This window comes from Heterocephalus glaber, unplaced genomic scaffold, assembly GCF_053883595.1.
Source record: "Heterocephalus glaber isolate CG9 unplaced genomic scaffold, H.glaber_assembly_v1.0 deba00000621, whole genome shotgun sequence".
Classification (NCBI taxonomy): domain Eukaryota; kingdom Metazoa; phylum Chordata; class Mammalia; order Rodentia; family Bathyergidae; genus Heterocephalus; species Heterocephalus glaber.
In genome coordinates, this window is record NW_028258153.1 from 29,351,866 (window position 1) to 29,372,068 (window position 20,203).

At 40.5% G+C, this 20,203-nt stretch overlaps 1 protein-coding gene across 2 annotated transcripts; it reads right to left on the minus strand.

The window, feature by feature from the left end:
* Window positions 1-10,408: 10,408 nt before the first annotated feature.
* On the minus strand, window positions 10,409-18,812 carry Mrps33 (mitochondrial ribosomal protein S33). 2 transcript variants are annotated; one of them, XM_004851289.4, is made up of 3 exons: window positions 18,662-18,812; window positions 14,157-14,398; window positions 10,409-10,849 (listed from the first exon to the last, which is right to left on the minus strand). In XM_004851289.4, the coding sequence occupies exons 2-3, from the start codon at window positions 14,369-14,371 to the stop codon at window positions 10,744-10,746; spliced, it is 321 nt and encodes a 106-aa protein (XP_004851346.1). In that variant the 5' UTR covers window positions 14,372-14,398; window positions 18,662-18,812; the 3' UTR covers window positions 10,409-10,743. The 2 variants fall into 2 exon arrangements, with proteins under 2 accessions (XP_004851346.1, XP_004851347.1); XM_004851290.4 differs by lacking the exon at window positions 18,662-18,812 and adding an exon at window positions 18,488-18,644.
* Between the last annotated feature and the right edge of the window lie 1,391 nt (window positions 18,813-20,203).

Here is a 20,203-nt window from a genome sequence, read left to right on the forward strand (position 1 = left end):
AATAAGATTGCTACCCCTGCTTTTTTCTGGGTTCCTGTAACATGGAGAACTGTTTTCCATCCTTTTACTTTCAGTCTATGAATTTCTTTTTGAGTTAGGTGTTTCTTGTATACAGCATATTGCTGGATTTTGCTTCTTAATCCATTCTGTCCATCTATTTCTTTTGATTGGTAAATTGAGGCCATTAACATTGATAGTTATAATTGATAGATATTGACTCATCCTTGTCATGATGTTTTACTGTTGTTGGCTCTTTTATTTATTTTTTTCCCCTTTCCCCTTTAGTTTCTTGCCTTGCCTGGTGGCTTCCCTCTTTTGGGCCTCATGGAGTTGTGACCTTCATTGTCTTTTTCTAGGATATTGCTTAGAATTTTTTTGGAGTGCTGGTTTGGTGTTCATGAAATTTCTCAGGTGTTCTTTGTCATGGAAGTATCTACTTTCCCCATCTATCTTGAAAGATAATTTTGCAGGATACAACAGTCTAAGTTGGAAGTTATTTTCTTTTAGGACTTGAAATACTTCACTCCAGGCTCTCCTTAACTTGAGGGTTTGTGTTGAGAAATCTGCCGTGATTCTGATGGGCTTTCCTTTGTATGTAATTAGGTTTTTTTTCACTAAGTGCTTGTAGAATTTTGTTCTTCTGTTGGGTTTTTGGGATCTTGACTATTATATGTCTAGGTGTAGACATATAATTTTTGATCATGACTAGTTGGAGTTCTATATGCCTGACTTATCTGTATGTCCAATTCTCTACCTCTGTCTAGGAAGTTTTCTACTATTACTTCTGTGAACAGGTTTTTTTAAATGTCAATTGTACTTTCTCCTGTTTTTTCGTGGGCTCCTATCAGTCTTGTGTTATTCTTCTTTGCATCATCTAGCAGCTGCTGGATTGATTTCTCTTGATCCCTAAGTATTTTTAAGAAATCTCTGTTTTCATGGTCCTTAACTGCAATCCTTTCTTCTATATCTGATATTCTATCTTCAGATTCTCTTAATCTGCTCTCCATGCTTTCAATGGAGCTTTTAATCTCCTGAATATCTGCTTGAATCTGTTTCATGGATTACATTTCTTTCCTATGTTGGGTGATTATGGTTTCTATTTCTTTCTTATGCTGGGCATTCATGGCTTCCAGCATGGCTCTGAGCTCATCTGTTTTTTTTATCTGTTTCTGTTCTAGAGCCTCTAATCATGTCTTTCACTCTGCTCACCATCTCTGTAGTTATCTGGGAGATTATTTCTGTTGTGAATTTTTCTAGAGCCTCAGTTTTGTTACTTCCTGTGCTATCAGTTCAGGGTGTCCAGGTGGTTGATTATCAGACATTTCCACCTTGATTCCCCCAGAATTTGCCTTTTGTGGGGTGGAAGTCTGAGTTTGTGCCTTGCTTAAATGTGGTCTCATTTTTGTTTTTGGTACTGTCCTTGGTTTACTTCCTGGGCTGCTACTTTGAAGTTGCTTATTGTACGTATCTTTGTTGACATATTTAGAACCCTTATGGAATGATTGCTTCTCAGATGTGTCTTCCAGATATAGCTGATCTTTAGGGTTTGAGTCTCTAATGGCTCTGAGGCTATCTCATTTTCATTATAGCAGGAAGGACAACTGATTGGATCAATCACAACACCTTAGCCCAAGTGATACAGTCAGCAACACCATAGCATCAAGCACAGCTTAGAAAATGACAGTTTGTAGTAGTTATTAATCTATCACCTTTAACTGTATGAATTAAATAAAAATCAAGGACCAACACAACATATGTTTATAGTGAATAAACTCTTCAATATAGCAACTTTACCCTTTGGGATGGGGAGTTAGAAGGAGTTGGGGAGGGAGGGATTGGTAGGTAGAAGCATAGGGGAAGGTTAGCAGTGAGGCCAGAGGACACAGGTGAGAGAAGGAAAGAGAAGAAAAGAAAAGTAAAGAAGAAATACAAATTAGGGCCAGAACAGGAACACAAAGGGAGATGAAGAACAATGTGGGACAGCAAGGGAGTGAGGGAGAGAGAGAGAGAGAGAGAGAGAGAGAGAGAGAGAGAGAGAGAGAGAGAGAGAGAGAGAGAGAGAGAGAGAGAGAGAGAGAGAGAGAGAGAGAGAGAGAGAGAGAGAAGAGAGAGAGAGAGAGAGAGAGAGAGAGAGAGAGAGAGAGAGAGAGAGAGAGAGAGAGAGAGAGAGAGAGAGAGAGAGAGAGAGAGAGAGAGAGAGAGAGAGAGAGAGAGAGAGAGAGAGAGAGAGAGAGAGAGAGAGAGAGAGAGAGAGAAAAGAGAAAAGAAAGAAAAAAGAGAAAAATAAAAATTTAAAAGAGTAGAAAAAGAAGAAAAAAATTAAAAATAAGAGCAAAAAGATAGTGGTAATTTTGAAAATAACAAAAGATAAAAATGAAGGGCCTCTTTCAGGATATGTCTCTGCTGTCAGAACAGACAACGTGGGCAGCAGTGTGCAGTTATGAGGCAGTGAGTCTCAGTAAGCCCATGAGTTTCAGGGAGTTTTCTGGCTGCAAGTCCCAAGTTGAGCTCCCTGTCCTCCTGCAGGGTTGAACTCTGCAAGGTTCTATTGCAGGTTCCAGCTGCCCTTCCCTTGAAGATAGTCCAGATTCTGATGGGAGGTGATGATCCCTCCAACTTACCAAGCACGGTGGTCTGGTGTGCCTTTATTGCAGAGATTCTCTTCACTTTTCCAGTGGGCTTCAGTTTTCATCAGGGAGCCTGAGAGCGACCCTCTCTCTGTTGTTCACTTCTGCAGCTCAGGACAATGGCCTTTATGTCCCTCTGTGCCTCTGTAGTGTGGAACCAGGTAGCTGCACAGCCAAGAGGTGGGGTGGGGGGGGCTGTTGTTTCAGGGGCCCATGTGGCTATGCTGGCAACTGGTGGGCATGCCCGGTGGGGGGTCCTCACTGGATCCTAGTCGCAAGTGGCTGTGGCGAGCTGGACAGAGCAGGGCTCCAGTCAGCCCGGGGCCACTCTGCCCATGTGGCTACCAGGGATGTTTATTTTAATAATTGGGCTTTAATTCAGTATTATTTTAACATAGTACTGCTTAATCTAATACTGTTCTTATTCATTTAGTTGCTAACATTGCTCTGGCCTTGGCTCTTAGGAACTCTTTCAGGTTGAACAAGTCCTCCATCCTTTTTCAGGGGGAGAGGACTTCTTTACTTTCTGTTATAACTTTTTCTTACCTATTTCAGCCCTGGAATCCACTATTAGTTCAAGAAGCCATCATTCCTCTAGCTGGAGAATGGGTTTTGGACATCAAGCTCTGGAGCTAAGTAGTATTTTGCAGTCAAAGGATGTGAATGTTAGTCATGTCTCAGTGTTCATGTTGCCTGATTCTTTTTAAGTAAGATTGAACTAAACATACTGCCATGAACAGTTTTCCAATTTTACTAAATCTCATGGTCAATTCAAATAAGTTATCATTTGTATCTCTTCTTTATTTTCTCTATTCCTTTCTTTCTCCCATTGTTTTTCTTAACTTTCTTTTGTAATACATGAGAAAAAATATACTTCATTTATTCTCCAAACACAGTGAGTGTGGACATTGCATTCATTCAGTAAGGTTCAATGAGGCCAACTATGAGTCAGGTGGTAGAGCAATCCTCTTTTAGTTATTATTTGTAAAGTGTATTATTTTCTCACTTTCAATTGGTATCTTTGGACCAAAAGTGAGTCTTTTGTACATAGCCTACAGATTGACATGTGTTTTTATGCATTCTTTTAGTGTCTGTCTTTTGTTTGGGAAATTTTATTTTTTATTATTTATTTATTTTTTGGTACCAGGGATCGAATTCAGGACTTTGCAGTTGTGAGGCAGGCAGAGGCACCACTGAGTGAAATCCCCAGCCCATTTTGCCTTTTTTTATGCTTTGTGCTTTTTTTGGCCCTTACTCTCCATATTGCAGCCTTGTGGTTAGTTGATTTTTTTGCTGTGAACTTGCTCATTTCTTTTTGTGTATATTTCATACTATATTCTTTGTGCTTACCATGGGGATTGCATTTAACATTCTAAAGTTCCAACACCCTAATTTGAATTTATACCAGCTTGATTTTAATAACATAAGAACTGCTTCTTTACACCTCTGTCCCCACCCCTTTTGGTTATTGATATTACAGAATTATATATTTATACATTGTGTGCTCCCCTAACCATGAACTTATAATTCTTTTAAATGCCTTACTTTTTAAAATTAGGTAGAAAACAAAATGTGGAGTTTCAAACCAAAGTTATATTAACGCTAGCTTTTTAGCCAGTGCAGATGGAATGCGTTCCATGACATCTGTAAAACATGAACACAGAAGGTTCCCAAACAACTCAATCCTGAAGAATATCCAATTAATCATAGGGCCACCTCCAAAAAGCCCCACTATGAATATAGAAGGCTTTAGGGAGACATCTAGATATAAGCCCATGACATGCCTTATCTTAGCCTCTGGTTATACTAGAATTTGCTACCTATTGCGTGAGAACCACAAATACCACCAACTCACAGACATCAATTATCCCAGCAACTTTCTTGACTACTTTAGTACCTCTAAGATCTACCTAGTAGCTATGGCTGAGTTAATTGATTCCATCCCTGAGTTTGCATTCATAGGAGAAAGCAGATCTGAGTACTGTGGACCCTCAAGTTATGACTGGCCTGACATATGAACAAATTAAATTTTAGTTTTAACTTACGAATAACATCTCTAGTTGTGACCTGAATGTTGGCTGCTTGTGCTTCCAGATGGTCTCAGACACAGATTTAACCCTTAAAGAGTTCTGGAAATAACATTACAACATCCTTTCCTGTGTGGAGTTAATTAAGAAATCCTGGGCCAATGTCTCTCTAAGGACACTGAGATCTGCCTGTATAGAAGAGAGAGACTTTGAAGGCTGTGTAGAGGAGCTTGAACCTTCATTGACCAACCTGAGTTACAACCAGCCCTCGAGAATGGAGTTCATGTCAGGGGTTCATTGTGCTGAGAGAACACCTTTGAGTTCAATGAAGTTGCCCAGTTTAACAAAGTTTCTCTGTCACTAAGTTCCGTGGTCAAGACATGTTAGTCAAGATTTCGATACCCTTTTCCAAGGCCTCCTGGGATGACTTGGGAGTAATACTTTGATGAATCTTTTTCTTTTTCTTTTTTAGATACTGGGGATTGAAACCAAGGCTTTGTGAATGTTACACACATGCTTTGCCCCAAGCTACAACCCCAGCCCCAGATGAGTCCTTTTCTGAAGAAGCTTGGTACAGGAATCCAAAAGAGCCAGCATAGTAACCACTGATATGGTGCCATTTCCTGCTCCCCACCCTGGAATCACACCCAGGGTCTTGTGCATGCTGGGCAAGCACTCTAACATTGAGCGCCATCCGAGCCCCATCTCCTGCTTCTATAGCTTGATCCTTTTTCAATAGCTCCATTAGCACTTTGGCTGCTAGATGTGATGCTTCCATTTGTTTCAGAATTGTGGCACCATCATTGTAATGATTATATCCCTCTTTGCCCCTTGGATCATTTTCTCCATTTCTTCTAATCAAGGCTTTTTCTAATAGCATCAGCAACAACTGTGGCCATGATGTTGCTGGAGCAGATGTGGGTTGGCCTGTCTTGGTCCCAGTGGGCACCTTCCTCACAGCAGCAAGTGGCCTGTGTTGGCATCCTGCTCCATGGTCCAATGAACATCCTCAGAATGCTTAATCTTCTCCTCTGTGTGTATGAGGGTCTATTTATTCAGATCTTCTTCTACAACAGTAGTTTCATAAAGTCCTTCATGTGCTTAGCATGCACAAGACCCTCATGATTTCATATTAAATCTCACTAGAGTTAGGACCATAATCATTTGCCAGTTGGGGTACTTTGGCCAAGTTACTTTAAACCATAGTTCTCAAAGTATGGTCCCTAAACCAGTAGCAGGAGCAAGGCTCGGGAACCTATTATATATGCAAATTCTTGGCCCCCACCAGGAACCTTCTGAATAAAAAATCAAGGGGGTGGGGCCTCACCATCTGTGTTCAATAAGGCTTCAAGATGATTCTGAGAAATACTAAAGTTTGTGAAGTATTGCATTACAGCAATATTTCTTAATCTTGGCTGCATAGTAGAGCCACCTAAGAAGCTTTTAAAAAATATCAGGGCCTGTGCTATTTCTCTCACCCTGTACCAACTCCAATTAGTGTCTAAAGGGACCAGGGACAGCAATATTTCTGTCTTCTCCAAGTAGTTCTAATGTATAGTCAGAGTTGGTACCCACAGCTGCAAACTTAAGTTCAAGAGCACAAGGGAGGAAAGTAATACTTAATCTCATAGGGCTGTTGGGATTAAGAGGTAAGCACAGTGCTTACCAAATGGTAAAGCACTTGACAAATGATAGCTATTGTTACAGTAATCCTCAGACTTAAGAGATCAGAGCTCCATCGTCAGGCCATGAAAGGACACTGGAGACTTGGGGGCCCAGTATTGATTGGTTCATTCAGGGTGTTATTCTGAGCTTGCCAGGCCATTATAGCTCCCACCAACCTGAGGCTTTATGGGTGCTGGTGGGTCTTTGCCATGCTATTTGCTTTAAACTTTTCTGTGCTTGTGAAAAACACTACATGTAAGTGCAGTGATCAAAGGTATGAGCTTTGGAGTCAGCTGCTTGAATGTAAAACCTCTGTCTAGACAATTGTAGCTAGTGCTTTTGGGGACAAGAGCAAGCCTCAGATTCATCTGTAAAACAGGGACGTTTACCATGGTAGGGGTTAAGATATGTCCTACAAAGCACAATAGCCCACATGTGATACTTGCTCAAAAAATGTTGACATACTTGCATTCATTGCTCCTGAAGTCATTCCTGATGCTGCAAATCACATTTCTCTCTTTCTCCAAACCTCTTCTTAAATATATTATTTGTTACTAGTTTGGTGCTTAATGCACTGGTCAGTTCTCATGGATATTCTCAAACTGGACTTCTGTTTAGATAAACCTCTTAAGACTTTCAGTATCTATTGAAAACACTGTTTTTATTCTAAACCCAAAGGACCAATCAACAGTTTTGTGGTTTTTTGGAAGATAATTATGTGCTGAGCACCAACTGACTGTCCTGTTGAGACAATCTTAGGAGCACCCCATGTATTCTGCATCTGGGGCATGGAATGCTCTCCCATAGATGGCTCCACTCTGTCCCAGGAAACACATTCCTGAAGTAGAATAAAAAGAAGTCTTAGAATATCTATGGGCTTAATTCTAGCTTCTGCTTTAAGATGAACCTATAATATTGCCAGATCTCCAAGAAAATTGCATCTGAGTACTTTCTTTGGCTGGTCCTCATGCCAACGTAATGACCTCTCGCTCCATTTTGCTGCTTGTATGTCATTTAAAAAACATTTCACTGTTTTAAGTTCAACATGTTTTTCTAGTTATCTTGGTATCTAGGCTTTTATTGTTTCTGTTTTATCTAAGCCTTCTTGAATGTATCATTTTGTTTTGTTGTCTTTTAAAAATTTTTTTCTTTTGAACTTTTCTTGAGTACTTGAAGACTTTTAAGGCAGGGTTAGCAGGTTAAAAGATGTTTTATTCTATGAATTGCTCTTGAAGTTTGTTCCCAGTTCTAAATTTCTAACATTAGGCCTTTAGGACTTTGAGGGAAATGTGCGAGGAAAGACGGATGGACTGAAGAAAGTGGAATTTTAAATTTTGGTTTATTCTTCTTGGAAGAGGCATTGTAAATAAAAGCACTGTACTTACACATACATACATGTCTATATGTTATGCTTTTAAAAAATGAGTTTCTGTAGCCCATACATAAAATGTATCTCCCACCTATGTCGTCTTCCAGAGCCTATCATGCCGCATGTATTCATTTCTTTGTAGTGCTGGGGATTGAACCCAAGGCCTCACACATGCTAAGCAAGTGTTCTCCTGCTGAGCCATACTCCCAGCCCTGAGAACTATGTATTTTTGCAGACATCACCTTGGAAAAATCTGCTAGAAAGACACAGTGAATTTTACTAGTCATACAAAGAAGTCTGTGTAAAAATGTTGGATTAACCTTGCATAGTTTATATAGTCCTTTTCACAAGCACCCTATATTTTGTTAATTTAGTGAAGCATTACAATTTTAGAAAGGAATAAAAAGGTTTAGAGAAGACATTGTAGGATCACACAGGCAGCGATTTTTGCCTCTGAAACTCAGCCATTTTTTTTTTTACTATGCCATACTGAAATCAAGGACAAAATCCCTTATGTACACTAACACCAAACATTATCAGGAAAGCATAAGCAGTTTAGGTTTTGACCAGAAATCCAGTTGAACAATCTAGCTAACCTAAACATGGAGTTGAGATTTTTTTCTGATTATGCTTGTTGTTGTCTGAACCCTTCCTTGGTCCTGAAACATGTTGCCTTCCATGGAGTTGAGTCAACTCTTCCTTCCTCTCCTACTTCCCAGCAGGTCCAGTGAAGTTCATTGTAGGGTTTTGAGAATTTTTTTTTTTTTTGGTACCGGGGATCGAACTCAGGTCCTTGCACTTTCAAGCCAGGTGGTGTAGCCACTGAGCTAAATCCCCAGCCCCATTGTAGGGTTTTGAATCACACAGCATTTAACAGTTGATTTGAGGGTACAGTTTACATGCAAATACATTTCAGCTGCAGTCTGAGTTTCAACATGGAGCAGTGGTACACTGATCTACTGCTAAGTTATCTACAAACTTCCTTATCAACCATTATTAAGGCACCTTGCAGCCTCAAGGTCTGAGTTTTGTTGAGTTCTTCCATCAGCTAACCAATGACTCTGGCTTGCTGTTGGTATCTAATGCAGCTGCTCTCCAATGCTGATTCTAATCTCCTGCAGCCAACCCTCCTACAAAAGTTGGAGATCACAAAATTCAGAATAATCACTAAGCTTACAGGCTGAGATCTTGTTCCTCAGCCCAACATCCACCTATACCTGGCTCAGCTGCATTGGCCAAGAATAACCATGCATCTGTACTTTCCTAAGCAGACTTCTGAGACCATGCCAATATTGTACTACTCTCTCTCTCTCACAATCTTAGGAACCACATCTATTCACTTCTGTATCTTCTACTACTATGTGTCAGACATATGGCAGATACTCGGTAAAAAGCTTTAAATGAATGGATTCTCAGCCTTCACTTTTATCAGACAAAAATCACCCAATTTTAGATATATATATATAAACAGGCTGTAAGCCTTAGCCATGCCATCTGGATTATGCATCTTTAAAAATAACATAACGTTTGTCTAAACATATGTACTGGGATTCTTACTCACCCAGGAGTCATTCAGAATTTCAGGGGAAGACTAGCATAGCTAGCGTAGCTGCAATATGTACTGTTGCCTGTGCACTTTGCTTTGTCTGAGAAAGGTAGAGTTAAAAAGTACTTTAGCACAATGCACATACAGTTAACACTACTGTGTTGTTCACTTAAAGATGGTTAAGCTAATTCTGTTGTATGTTTTTACAATTAAAAAAATATTTAAAAATATTTACTGCACAGTGCTAAAGATTCAAAACAACTCTTGAAAAAAGAAAAAAACAAAACAGCGTGGTACCACATGCCTGTAATTCCAGCACTTGGGAGGCTGAGGCAGGATCACCAAGTTCAAGGCCAAACTGAACTACTTAGTGAAACCTTGGGTGTATGTGTGGGCGGGGTGGGGAGGAGAAAGAAAATCAGAGGCCCTTACAATCTCTTTAGAAACTCAGCACTGGAAGCCAATGAAATCACCAGCTAGCTACCCAAATATATGCAAGTCATCATCAATAGAAATGTCTTACACTCTGACTTCCAGTTAAGTTGGCTACATCCAAGTTTTTTCATGGAACTCGCAAAGCCCTTCATGGTTTGAACGATGTCTATTTCCTTTTGACCAATCATGAGCCAGTCAGTGACCCATTGTGATTTTGAACAGGACAAGTTCTTACCTTAGGGCTTTGGAAACTGTATTGTCTCTGCCTCAAACACTTTTTTCACCATTTTTCTTCTGATCTTATTTATCCTCTGCTTAGCTTAATATAATTTCTTTAAGGAAGGGCTCCCAAATGAGGTTTGGGCCTCTGGTAGTGTATCTGAGCCATCCATCCATCCATCCATCCATCCATCCATCCATGCATCCATCTGTGCACTCATGGGACTCTGGCTTTTTTCTTTGTAGCATTTAATACAATTGTATATGATCATACTTCAATCCCACAAGATTGAAAGGCATCATTTCTCTCGATAACCCTGCATCAGCAGTGTTCCAGTACCTTGTAGACAGTAAGTGTTCAATAGTCCCTTTCCCAGAACAGCCTTTTATCCCACTTCTCACAGGAGTAGGTGGAGATGCATATAAAGTTTGTGAGCGTGGTGGTGGAGACAGTGGCTGAATGGCCAAAGAGATGAAAGAGGTTTAGGGGTGAGTAATAAGTGAGGAATAAAGGAAGGAGGAAACTGCAGGGCATTCATTTAATGAGGTTGCTTCTCCACTCCCCCAACATTCCATACCCACCCCAAACAACTCATTAAACAATAAATTATGTGTCCATCCCATTAGAGAATTAGGTAAACCTCAGATTACAAAACCAAGGCCAAAATAATTTTGCAGTATTAGAATGTGTTCAAGAAAGCAGGCACAATTTAGCTGGATTAGATTTCCACATGGGATGACTGTGTTCCAAATGACCCTCACTGAGGAACGTTACATTCCTCTTATATGTGGAAAGACAGTAGATGCATTCTTCTTAGTCATCAAGGAAGAAATTTTCTGTCTTGACAGCTAACACTATTTCCTTTTCGCTGCTCTTTTTCCTTCTCCTTTCTTTGGTTTCCCCTTTCCACGAAGCTTCTTTAGACGCCTTTGCTCATCCTTAAAATCCTGATGCTCATCTCTGAATGAAGAAAGGAAAAATGATCAACCAGCTATTTTTATCAGATTGGAAAAGTACACTAGGATCTTCTCTCAGGTGGTTCTGGGTTTTTGTTTTGTTCTGCTTTGGTTTTGGTTGAGATAAGGGTCTCCCTATGTAGTAGCCCAGGCTGGCCTGGAACTCGTGGCAGTCCTCCTACCTCAGCCTCCTGAGTGCTGAAATTACAGGTATGTGCCACCTCAGAACAGGCCTGTTCTGTCATCGATCCTTGACTTGTCCTAGCACATCTGAATTTTAGTGAACAGAAAAGATGGGGCGCTGGGTTGGCATCCTTCATTTGTAAATAAGTTTTCCCTCATAGAAACAATGCCAAAAAATGGACTTAATCTCTCAGACCCGTCAAGGTAAATCTGTGACTGTGATACACAGCAGCACCGACCCCACTTTCCCTACATTAAGGCTGAACACCACGAGGGGCAGCAAGTGGGTACAATTTTCAGCAGCTGCACAGGGACCCTGACTGCCCCAGATATAATGAATATCTACTAATGATGGGCAGAGGTCCAGAGGGAGCTGCTTTAATAGCAGTAGATACCTCACACAGGAAGGCTGCTGGGAAAGGCTCAGGCAGGAAGAAGCCAGATTAAAAGGCAGACAGGATAGTAACCAAGGCAGCCAGGACTATTTATGCACGGGGGAGTGGTGCAGAAGTTGAAGACTGCCTATATTGCATTAAAATATCTGCATCTTAAGACTAAATAATGAAAGAACAGTATAGTGCTTGAACTTGTAAGCTGTGGGATCCATTTGAACCTGGGTTCAAATCGCAGCTCTGCTATTCATTAGCTCTGCGATTTTGGATGAGTGACCTTACCTCTTTGCACCTTAATTTCCTCATCTGTAAAGTGTGGAAAATAATGTTTAAATTAAAGGTAAAAGAAGGGTTTGCTGGGCCCAAGTTTTAATTCCCTAGGCTCTTTTAAAACAGGTCTGCTTTATAGAATTTCACGTTTCATTCCATCAACATGAAGGCTGTTGTATAACAGAACTCTTTGGGTTTAGCTATGAATGTCAAATAACCCTCAACAGAGCAGCCAGGGTAATTCTTCTAAAATATTTCAGATGAGGTCGCCCCTCTGTTCACAGCCCTGAAAATGGCTCCCCCTTTTACCCAGAGCAAACACCCAGTCTTTCACCATGTTGCTCAGTGACCCATGGCCCCATCAATCCGCCACTATTCCTTGGCCTGCAGGACCCCTGGGTCCTTCCAGGCATGCTCCTGCCCCAGGGCCTTTGCTTGGTTTTTCTCCAGGTCTCAGGGGGCTCATTCATGGCCTTCAGCCTCTGCCTAAGCTCCACCTCCTGTTTGATGCTACAATAACCATGATCCTGCTCACCATGGCACGGTCAGCACTCTGGATCCTGCTCAGCCAGCTCTGCCTTTTCTCCCACAGCATGTTCAACTTTGAGACATGTCACATCATTCACCTATTATGTTTTTATCCCTTATTTCTTCCCTCCATATTCCTTATCAGCTCTCAGCCAGAGATGCAGCTCCATGAGGCAGCGCTTTGTCTCTGTTGGAGATAGATCCCAGGACCTGGTGAACTGAGTGAACTGATCATATCTGAGAACTTGTGCTTCCCTCCCTCTTTTGCAGACCTTTGATTTTCTTTACTGACGGTTGTCTAGTTGAATCCTGCCTGCTGCCATAGGAGGCCTGGCATTAGATAAGCCATTTGCATAACTAGTGACTAAATATATGAAAATAATGCTTTTCCATGGGTAATTAAGTGCTAAGTCTTCTTTCTCTATAGCCAAAGAGACCCATTTTTTCTTCTTTAAACAAATGGAACACAGCAGCCAATAGATACATTGGAGTAGTTGAATGTGGTTTTGTTATGGGTTATAATCCACTCAGGGGATCTGGCTTCCAATATTTTATTTTGGGTCGTAATAAAATTAATTTGTACTTTCTGAGCCCCACTGAAGGCAAGGTGGACAATCCAAAGCAATTCCAGACATTCAAACTAGGTCAGATTAAATCTCTAATAATACATTTAACAAGAAAATCTCTACTTTGTTCACTGTGGTTGCCCTGTGCACTGGCACATAGAAGATACTTAAGACACATCTGTTGGATAAATAAACATACCAACCTTTCCTTCTCTGGAATGAGCATCATGCTGCACCATTAATTTTATCACATTAGAATGAAGGATCCCAAATTAATGTTTGTCTTTTTGTCCAAAGACAAGTCCAATTTAAACATGCTAAATGTTTTAAAGGATGATATGTATTTTAATATTATATAATTATGTACTGTTTGAATTCTTTGTAATGAGCATGTATTACAAGAAAAAAACTTTTTTAAAGAAAATGATCAAAAGTATTTGAACTGTTTGCCTCCTAGAGATGTGTATAGTCCTAAGCACCCGTTTCTTGGGCACACAAAAACATACTAGTGGCTGGTGTTGAGGGTGTACCTTAATGGCCAACTATAGCTTATATAGATCAAATTAATGTATCAAAAAGGTATGAAATAAAAATGCCAGAATTGAGTGAGAGGACTAAGAATGCCAACAAAACTGCCGCCAGGAGAGAAAGGAGGTGCCTACACACCAAGAGGCAGATCACGTGCAGGGCAGGGACTCTGTTCATCTGACACCAGGAACCTGGTTCCCAGGCAACCTTGGTGCTCCTGGGGTTTCCTCCCTTTACCTCTGGGCTGGTTTTTCCTACATCCTTTTGAGAGTGTTCTTAGATGAATGAATAATTAAGCATCTCTTTATAGCTCAGTTACAATTCAACATTAGTCAAAAAGGTGTAATAGATAATGTGAAATAGGAAGAAAAGGGGTAAAGGGGAAGGGGAAGTGGGAGAGGAAGGGGCAAGGAAAGAAGGGAATGGAATTAATATGAGAAAATGGAAAAATAGGAACAAAATCTTTGTAAATAGGGAGGGATGGAGGGGTTGAAGGGAGGGCAGGGGAAGGTGGAAAAATAAGAACCAAGAGAGCTTATGTAAAGGTGCCAATTTCCAATGATGAATGTCATTATATTGTATACCTAAAATGTACCAATGAAAGGATATACAGTTAAAAAAATTCAACATTAGTCATGTTTTAGACATAATTAAAATATGTCTTTTGTTTTGGTTTGCTCATTATGGATATTTCTAAAGAAGCCACAAACTCTACTGTCTGAACTACCTGGGCATTCTCATAAGAATTATAAAACTATAAGGATAGAAAGGCCATGTTTTCTTCCTCTGATGATCTATTAAAAACTCCCTCTTTGTGGTTATTTATTTATTTATTTATTATCACCTGTAGAGGCCAAGAAAACGGAGTGTGCCCATGAGTGCGAAATATGTGTTGTGGTTTGGATACCAGTCGTAGGTCTCCTTCCTCTTAGCCACGGGCTGCTCACTGAAAAGTTTCACCACTTTCATGGATTTGGAGTCAGTCGGGCTGGCAACCTCATTGAAGATTCGGGCACTCAGACGGCTCATGCGCAAGGCATATTCTGAAAGTGAAGACATTTCCTAAGCAGCAAAGAGCAAGACTCCCTACAGAAAATGAGATGAAGAGAAGCAGGTTAGTGTGAGAAATTCTCAGATTGTTCCCCTTTTACAATGCACTGTTTTGTGATCCAGTAGGTTATTTACTGGCAGTCAGTTTACTTATTTGCAGGCTGGATGGAGAGGACAGGGAAACAAGTTATTCCACTATAGCATTGTTATTATGCCTTTAGAAAACAACCACCTAAGCAATCTGCAAATAAATATGCTGACTGCTTGCCATCTAAAGGTGTAATCATGGCAGAGAAATAATTATGCTGTTGTCTTTATCACCAGGCCTTTGAACACTGTTCTCTTCAAGGGCACCAGATGGCTCTGAGAACTGCTAATGAGTTATGAGGTCATTTGGCCTCTAGGTTACTGGATTGAGTTCTGCCTGGAGACTGAGGGCCACTTGGGAAAAACACATAGTAGCCTTATGGAAACAAAAACTCAACAGCTCAAAATAAGGATCAACAGCTCAAAGATTCATTTATTCCTGAACAAAAGTCACCTAGGAATTGTGATGTTACCTGACTCAGCCTTAATACAAACTAGCTAAGTTCCTATTAACAGCAACTGTTTTAGAGACACAAAATGTTTAAATAGGCAATAAATAAGAATGACAGCCACGATATACAAAAATTACAACTAACAGACATCAAAAAGTATAGAGGGAACACATAAAAATCTAGACTGCAGCTGGTGGAATAACTGCTATTTATTCCATTTTAGATCAGATGTATGGTTACTGTTGGCTGGATGTGAATATATGTGAAATTTTAATAGTGAGACTAAAAAACTATCTGGAGCAGTTTAGCTGGTATGAAAAGAAGCTGATTTCCAAACAGAAAAGCATACACCTAACATGAAAAACCAATGGGAGAACTATAACAAAAAAACTAAGCAGGTATGGTGCCAAATAATTCCTCCAATTTTTACACATTTATAGGTGAACCATAGCTTATTTTAATCAAATATATAAAAATGTACAAATTAAAAATGCCAGTAGCCAGGCATGATGGTACATGCCTGTAGTCCCAGCACTCATGAGGCTGAGGCAGGAGGAGAGCCACAAGTTCGAGGCCAGCCATGGCTACACAGTGAGTTCAAAGCCAACCTGAACTAAAACAAACAAACAAACCCCAAAACAAAAACAAAACACTGCTGAGGGGAGGAAATAAGAACAAAACTGCCAACAAAACTGCCATCAACAGCGGAAGCAAGTTCCTACACACTTGCTAAGAGGCAGTGTGGGGGAGGGCCTCTGTTCACCTAGTAAAAGTTCAACAGTTTGCAAGGAAATAAATTCAGTGTATAAACTAAGTATGTTTTAATACCCCCTTAAGATCCATTAAGAGAGCAAAAGCTGAAAGTCAAGCTCACCAACCAAGCAATCTTGGGCCAACAGTGCCACCTGAAGGCCAGCAAGAGGGGAACCATCAGCATCAGGTCCCCCTACCCAGAGCAGGGATCCCCACAAGCTTTGCTCCTTCTTAGCCCTTTTCAACCACTTTTCTCCCAACTCTTGCTCCATTACGTGGATGCAGGTGGGATTGGGTTGGTTCTGTTAGAACTAGGGTTGTATTTTTATCAATGAGGAGAGGTTATTAACAGTTTAACGTCTCAATAGAAACTGGTAACATACCAGTACCATACACCTCTAAAGACCTTGCAAATGTCCGAAGTCCCTTTGGAAGCGGCAAAGTTTCTTTGCATGCTGTAGCCTTTCTCTTCCTTCCCCTGTTATAATAGTGCTTTTCAAAACACCAGTTTAACAAACCATTTCTTCACTGACTCGTCTAACATACAAAAGCATTATGGTATCAGAATAAATTTCTACTGGAATCACACAGCCTTTCCACAGATTCCTGCAAGCTAGTCTGGGAATTATCACGTACTGAAACGTTTTCAGGAAAACGTGTTCTCAATTCCAAACCTCTTTTTAAACTAAACAGAGGCAGCAGGGAGTCCTGAGGATTGGCTCTGTCATTTATTATCCGTGTTATGCTGAAGTTACTTATTGTCTCTAAATCTGAGTTTCCTTTTTCTGAAAACAATGCTTGTAGATTGAGGGGTTGGAGGGACCTTGGCTTCGAGAGTTCTCTTGCAGGACTACTGTGAGAAATGATTAAGTGGCACTGAGAAAATAGTAACTTAAAAAATACTCTAAATCTCTTTGCAAGTTTAAGGTTCATATATTCCACACAGACACATCTGTTGATTACCTGTCCTTGGTTAGTCATGGAAAAAAGAAAAAAAAAAAACAATACTATACAGTTAGACCTGTACAGTACCTTTTTGAGATGATATCTTCACTTACAAAGCCTGATAGCCAGGAAATATGGTAGGGAGGTGCCAGCACCTTGGTAATGTGACAGGTAGCAAAGAGGACAGTGGTCACTGAGACCGTCACAGGACGCTACGTGATCTCCATGCCCATTTTGCAATAAGGTAGATTATGGGGCTACATTACTCGTAAGTAGTAGGGTCACATTAGAATCCACTGGAACATGGTTATACCACAAAACCCAAGTCCTAAAAATTTTATGACAGAGAAAGGGAATAATAATCCACTCCACACCTGAGTTCTTTATTAGAAGCAAAGAACCACTTGCTAAACAAGAGGAAACCAAAAATGCTTACAACAGTTACCACACCACTGCTTTTCTCCTTCCACAGAACACAGACACTTGTCACTGATGGAGAATGACAGAGGAACTTGGTATTCTATTTTTTAAAAACATAGTCTAAAGGTTTTGCTGTCCATAAGTTTGTTCTCAAGACTGACAAATTACTATTTTTTACTAGCTTTAAATTAACAAAACAAAACAAAACCAAACCAAACCAAAAAGCCTTACATAGGCCTTTTTGGGACTCTGGTAAAATTTCCTTACAGAATCTTTCAATTTTATCTGGAAAAAGAAAAGTAAGAAACATGATGACCATGTTCATGTCATTAAAGTAAAAGGCAAATAATTTACATGTTAATTAGATTTTGATTCACATAAGACCATTTTAAGGGGTCAAAATAGTTGCTTTCAAATGTCACTTTGAAACTAAAGAAAATTACAGGTTTGTGGAGAAAAAAAATATCTGCAGTTGACCATGCTAAGCAAAACAAATTACAGTACTCACACATGCTAACCAAAACAAGGCTACACAAGAAAATTCTCATATTTCTTTCTCCTTTGGTATAATAGGGCAATTTTTCTTTGATCTTTCTGATGCATTTCAATGCATTATTTAAATGCATTCTTATGCATTATTTAAATGCATTCTTATGCATTAAAAGGTGATTTTCTTTTTTTTCATTTTATTTCAATAATTGGCTTTGAGTTAGGACTGCCTTTTCTCTTTGGAAGATGAGGATGAAGTGCTGGAATTCTTAACCTGGAGATGCCTCTGCTTTTCAAACCTGTAAAGCTGTATACTTAAATGTGCACATATATGTGTAATTTTGCTGGGAAGAAATTGTCAAAAACCAGTGGTTAGCAGACAGCATCAGCTTCGAGGTAGATAAGCTGGTTGATTTCTGCCTTTTAACAGTAGGGTCATTTTCGTATTCTATGCCTCGGTTCTCCCATCTACTAAATGACAGTAGAAAACACTGAATTGTGAGGCTGATAACGAAAAAACTCGTGGCCAGTACGTTGCTCTGATCATGAGGATCCAAGGAACGCGTACACACACTGCACGTCTTGTCACAGAAAACCCAATCGGAATGCTTTTCAGTTTTAAAGCCCACTACCAATTATTTTATTGGGTTAGAAGGGCACGAAGGGCGCTGAATATGTTTTTATTCAATTCATTAAGAACAAATCTTAACCCCGTCTGACCCTACCGCCCCCTGTGATGGAATCTTCAATAGTGTCACATTCCCACGTTTGAATTGACAGGGCAATGCGAAAATATTTTTCTTAAACTAGCAACAAAATCAATCTGAGTGCCCCACACAAAGCTACCGTGCAGAAGGCCGTTTGGTGAGCAGAGAAACAGAGCCGTGACTGTAGTAGCCTGGGGAAGAACTGCGCCGGAGAGGAAATTACAGCAGCAGAGACGCTGGTGTCCCTCGTTTGGTAAATTCCCTCAACTCACGCAGGAAAAGGCCGAGGTGTTCGTGAGATGCACGTGAAACCTCAGAATTGATCACTAAACAAATGGACTCTTCCTGTTCCTGGCCACTGTACAAGCATGGCGCTCCCGCAGGACCTCTAGCATGTAACCGCTGGCTAGCTCGGTGCAGACCCGGACAGTCACGGACAACCTTACCTGGTTCGGCCCTTCCTCAACCACGCTCCCTGACCCGGAAGGCCCGCCTCTACCCGGCTACCGGCTCCAGCCAGCCCCTACAGAGAACAGTAGAGAAACGGAAGCTTGGCGGCTAGAGCGGAGCCCTGGTAATGACCCGGAATGACTAGCGTCCTCTCTTGGGGTGGGGCCTTAGAGGTCATACTTAGTGCCTGCGTAGTGAGGCTAGCACCTCCGCCTGTTACTAGGCGGGGCAGTGAGACGGGGATATTAAGGAGGAGGGTTACATCTTTGGGAAAGTCGGCGTAATTTTGTTGGGAATGGCTACAGAGCTGCCTCCATAAGTTCTGAAGCAGTGGCGATGCATGCGCTCCGTAATGGGAAGATGAAATGCAGTTTCTTCCTCTCACTTGTTTTTTTTCCCCCACCCAACGTAGACCTTCCGTGTTCCCAGAGCTTTACTTAACGCTAGGGGATAGTCTTTCTGACTTCCGAGGAGTGCCATTTCCCTCCTGTTCGTCTTATCTACTCATCCTCTAGCAGTCAGGATCACCTGCCGGAGGCCTCCCTTGTTCGCTGTTAGCTGGGTTAGGTCTCTGAGCCCGCTGTCTCTGCCCCTCTCTCTCTCTCTTTCTTCCTCTCACTCCCCAGTAGAAACACTATAGGTATTCCACTCTCTTAAGGTAAACTAGCACCGAGTTGTACACTTGGCGAGTACTCAACTGACAAAATTTGTGGTCATTAAGTTCTGACATGTCAACCTATAATATAGTAAGCAGTACCATAAACTTGGGTGTAGGAACTACAATTACATTTACACTGGGGGTTATGGGAATCATGTGCATAATTACATTCCAAAAATGTTCTCGATAGCAGAGTTCTTGGGAGAAATCTCACTTGGGTGTTGTATTTCTATGGACTTGGCTTATTTTTTATCTAATATCCTTTTTTTTTTTTTTTGGTACCGGGGATCGAACTTGGGTCCTTGCGCTTGAGCAGCAGGCGGCGAAACCACTGAGTTAAATCCCCGGCCCTATCTAATATCCTTTTTATCATTTAAACAAGACCTCCATTACATGTTGGCTGTTAGAAGGTTTAAAGGCAAATTTATAGTTGACTGTGGCAAGAAGTATTGTGCTGTAGAGCCATCTCTTATTATATATACGTAAATATATATATATGTATATACATATATATAAGGTATATATAATATACCTTATACATATGTAAAATGTAGTATTTGCATATAACTGGTGCATAGCTCCTTATGTACCTGAAATTATCACTTGATTATTTATATCACCAAATACAGTATAAAAGCTATGTGTTTGTTATACTGTATTGTTAGGGGAATAATGACCGTCAAAAGAAGTCCATCTATATTTACTACAGATAGTTTTCCCCCCAAATATTTTTCATCCATGGTTGATTGAATCTACAGAGCCTATGGATATGGAGAGCCAGCGGTATTTACATAAGCTTGTTGGCTCCATTTGTGTATCTATCTTTGTTTTTTCCATTTTGCCTACTGTCTGTGTTAATGATATGCTTTGTGAATCTCCA

Excerpts from the sequence above, each read along its gene's own strand:
- Mrps33 (XM_004851289.4), bottom strand. The coding sequence starts at position 14,371 with ATGTCTTCACTTTCAGAATATGCCTTGCGCATGAGCCGTCTGAGTGCC. Across the intron at positions 10,850-14,156 it reads CGTTTTCTTGGCCTCTACAG|AGATGAGCATCAGGATTTTA; the intron begins GTGATAATAAAT and ends TTCTTCATTCAG.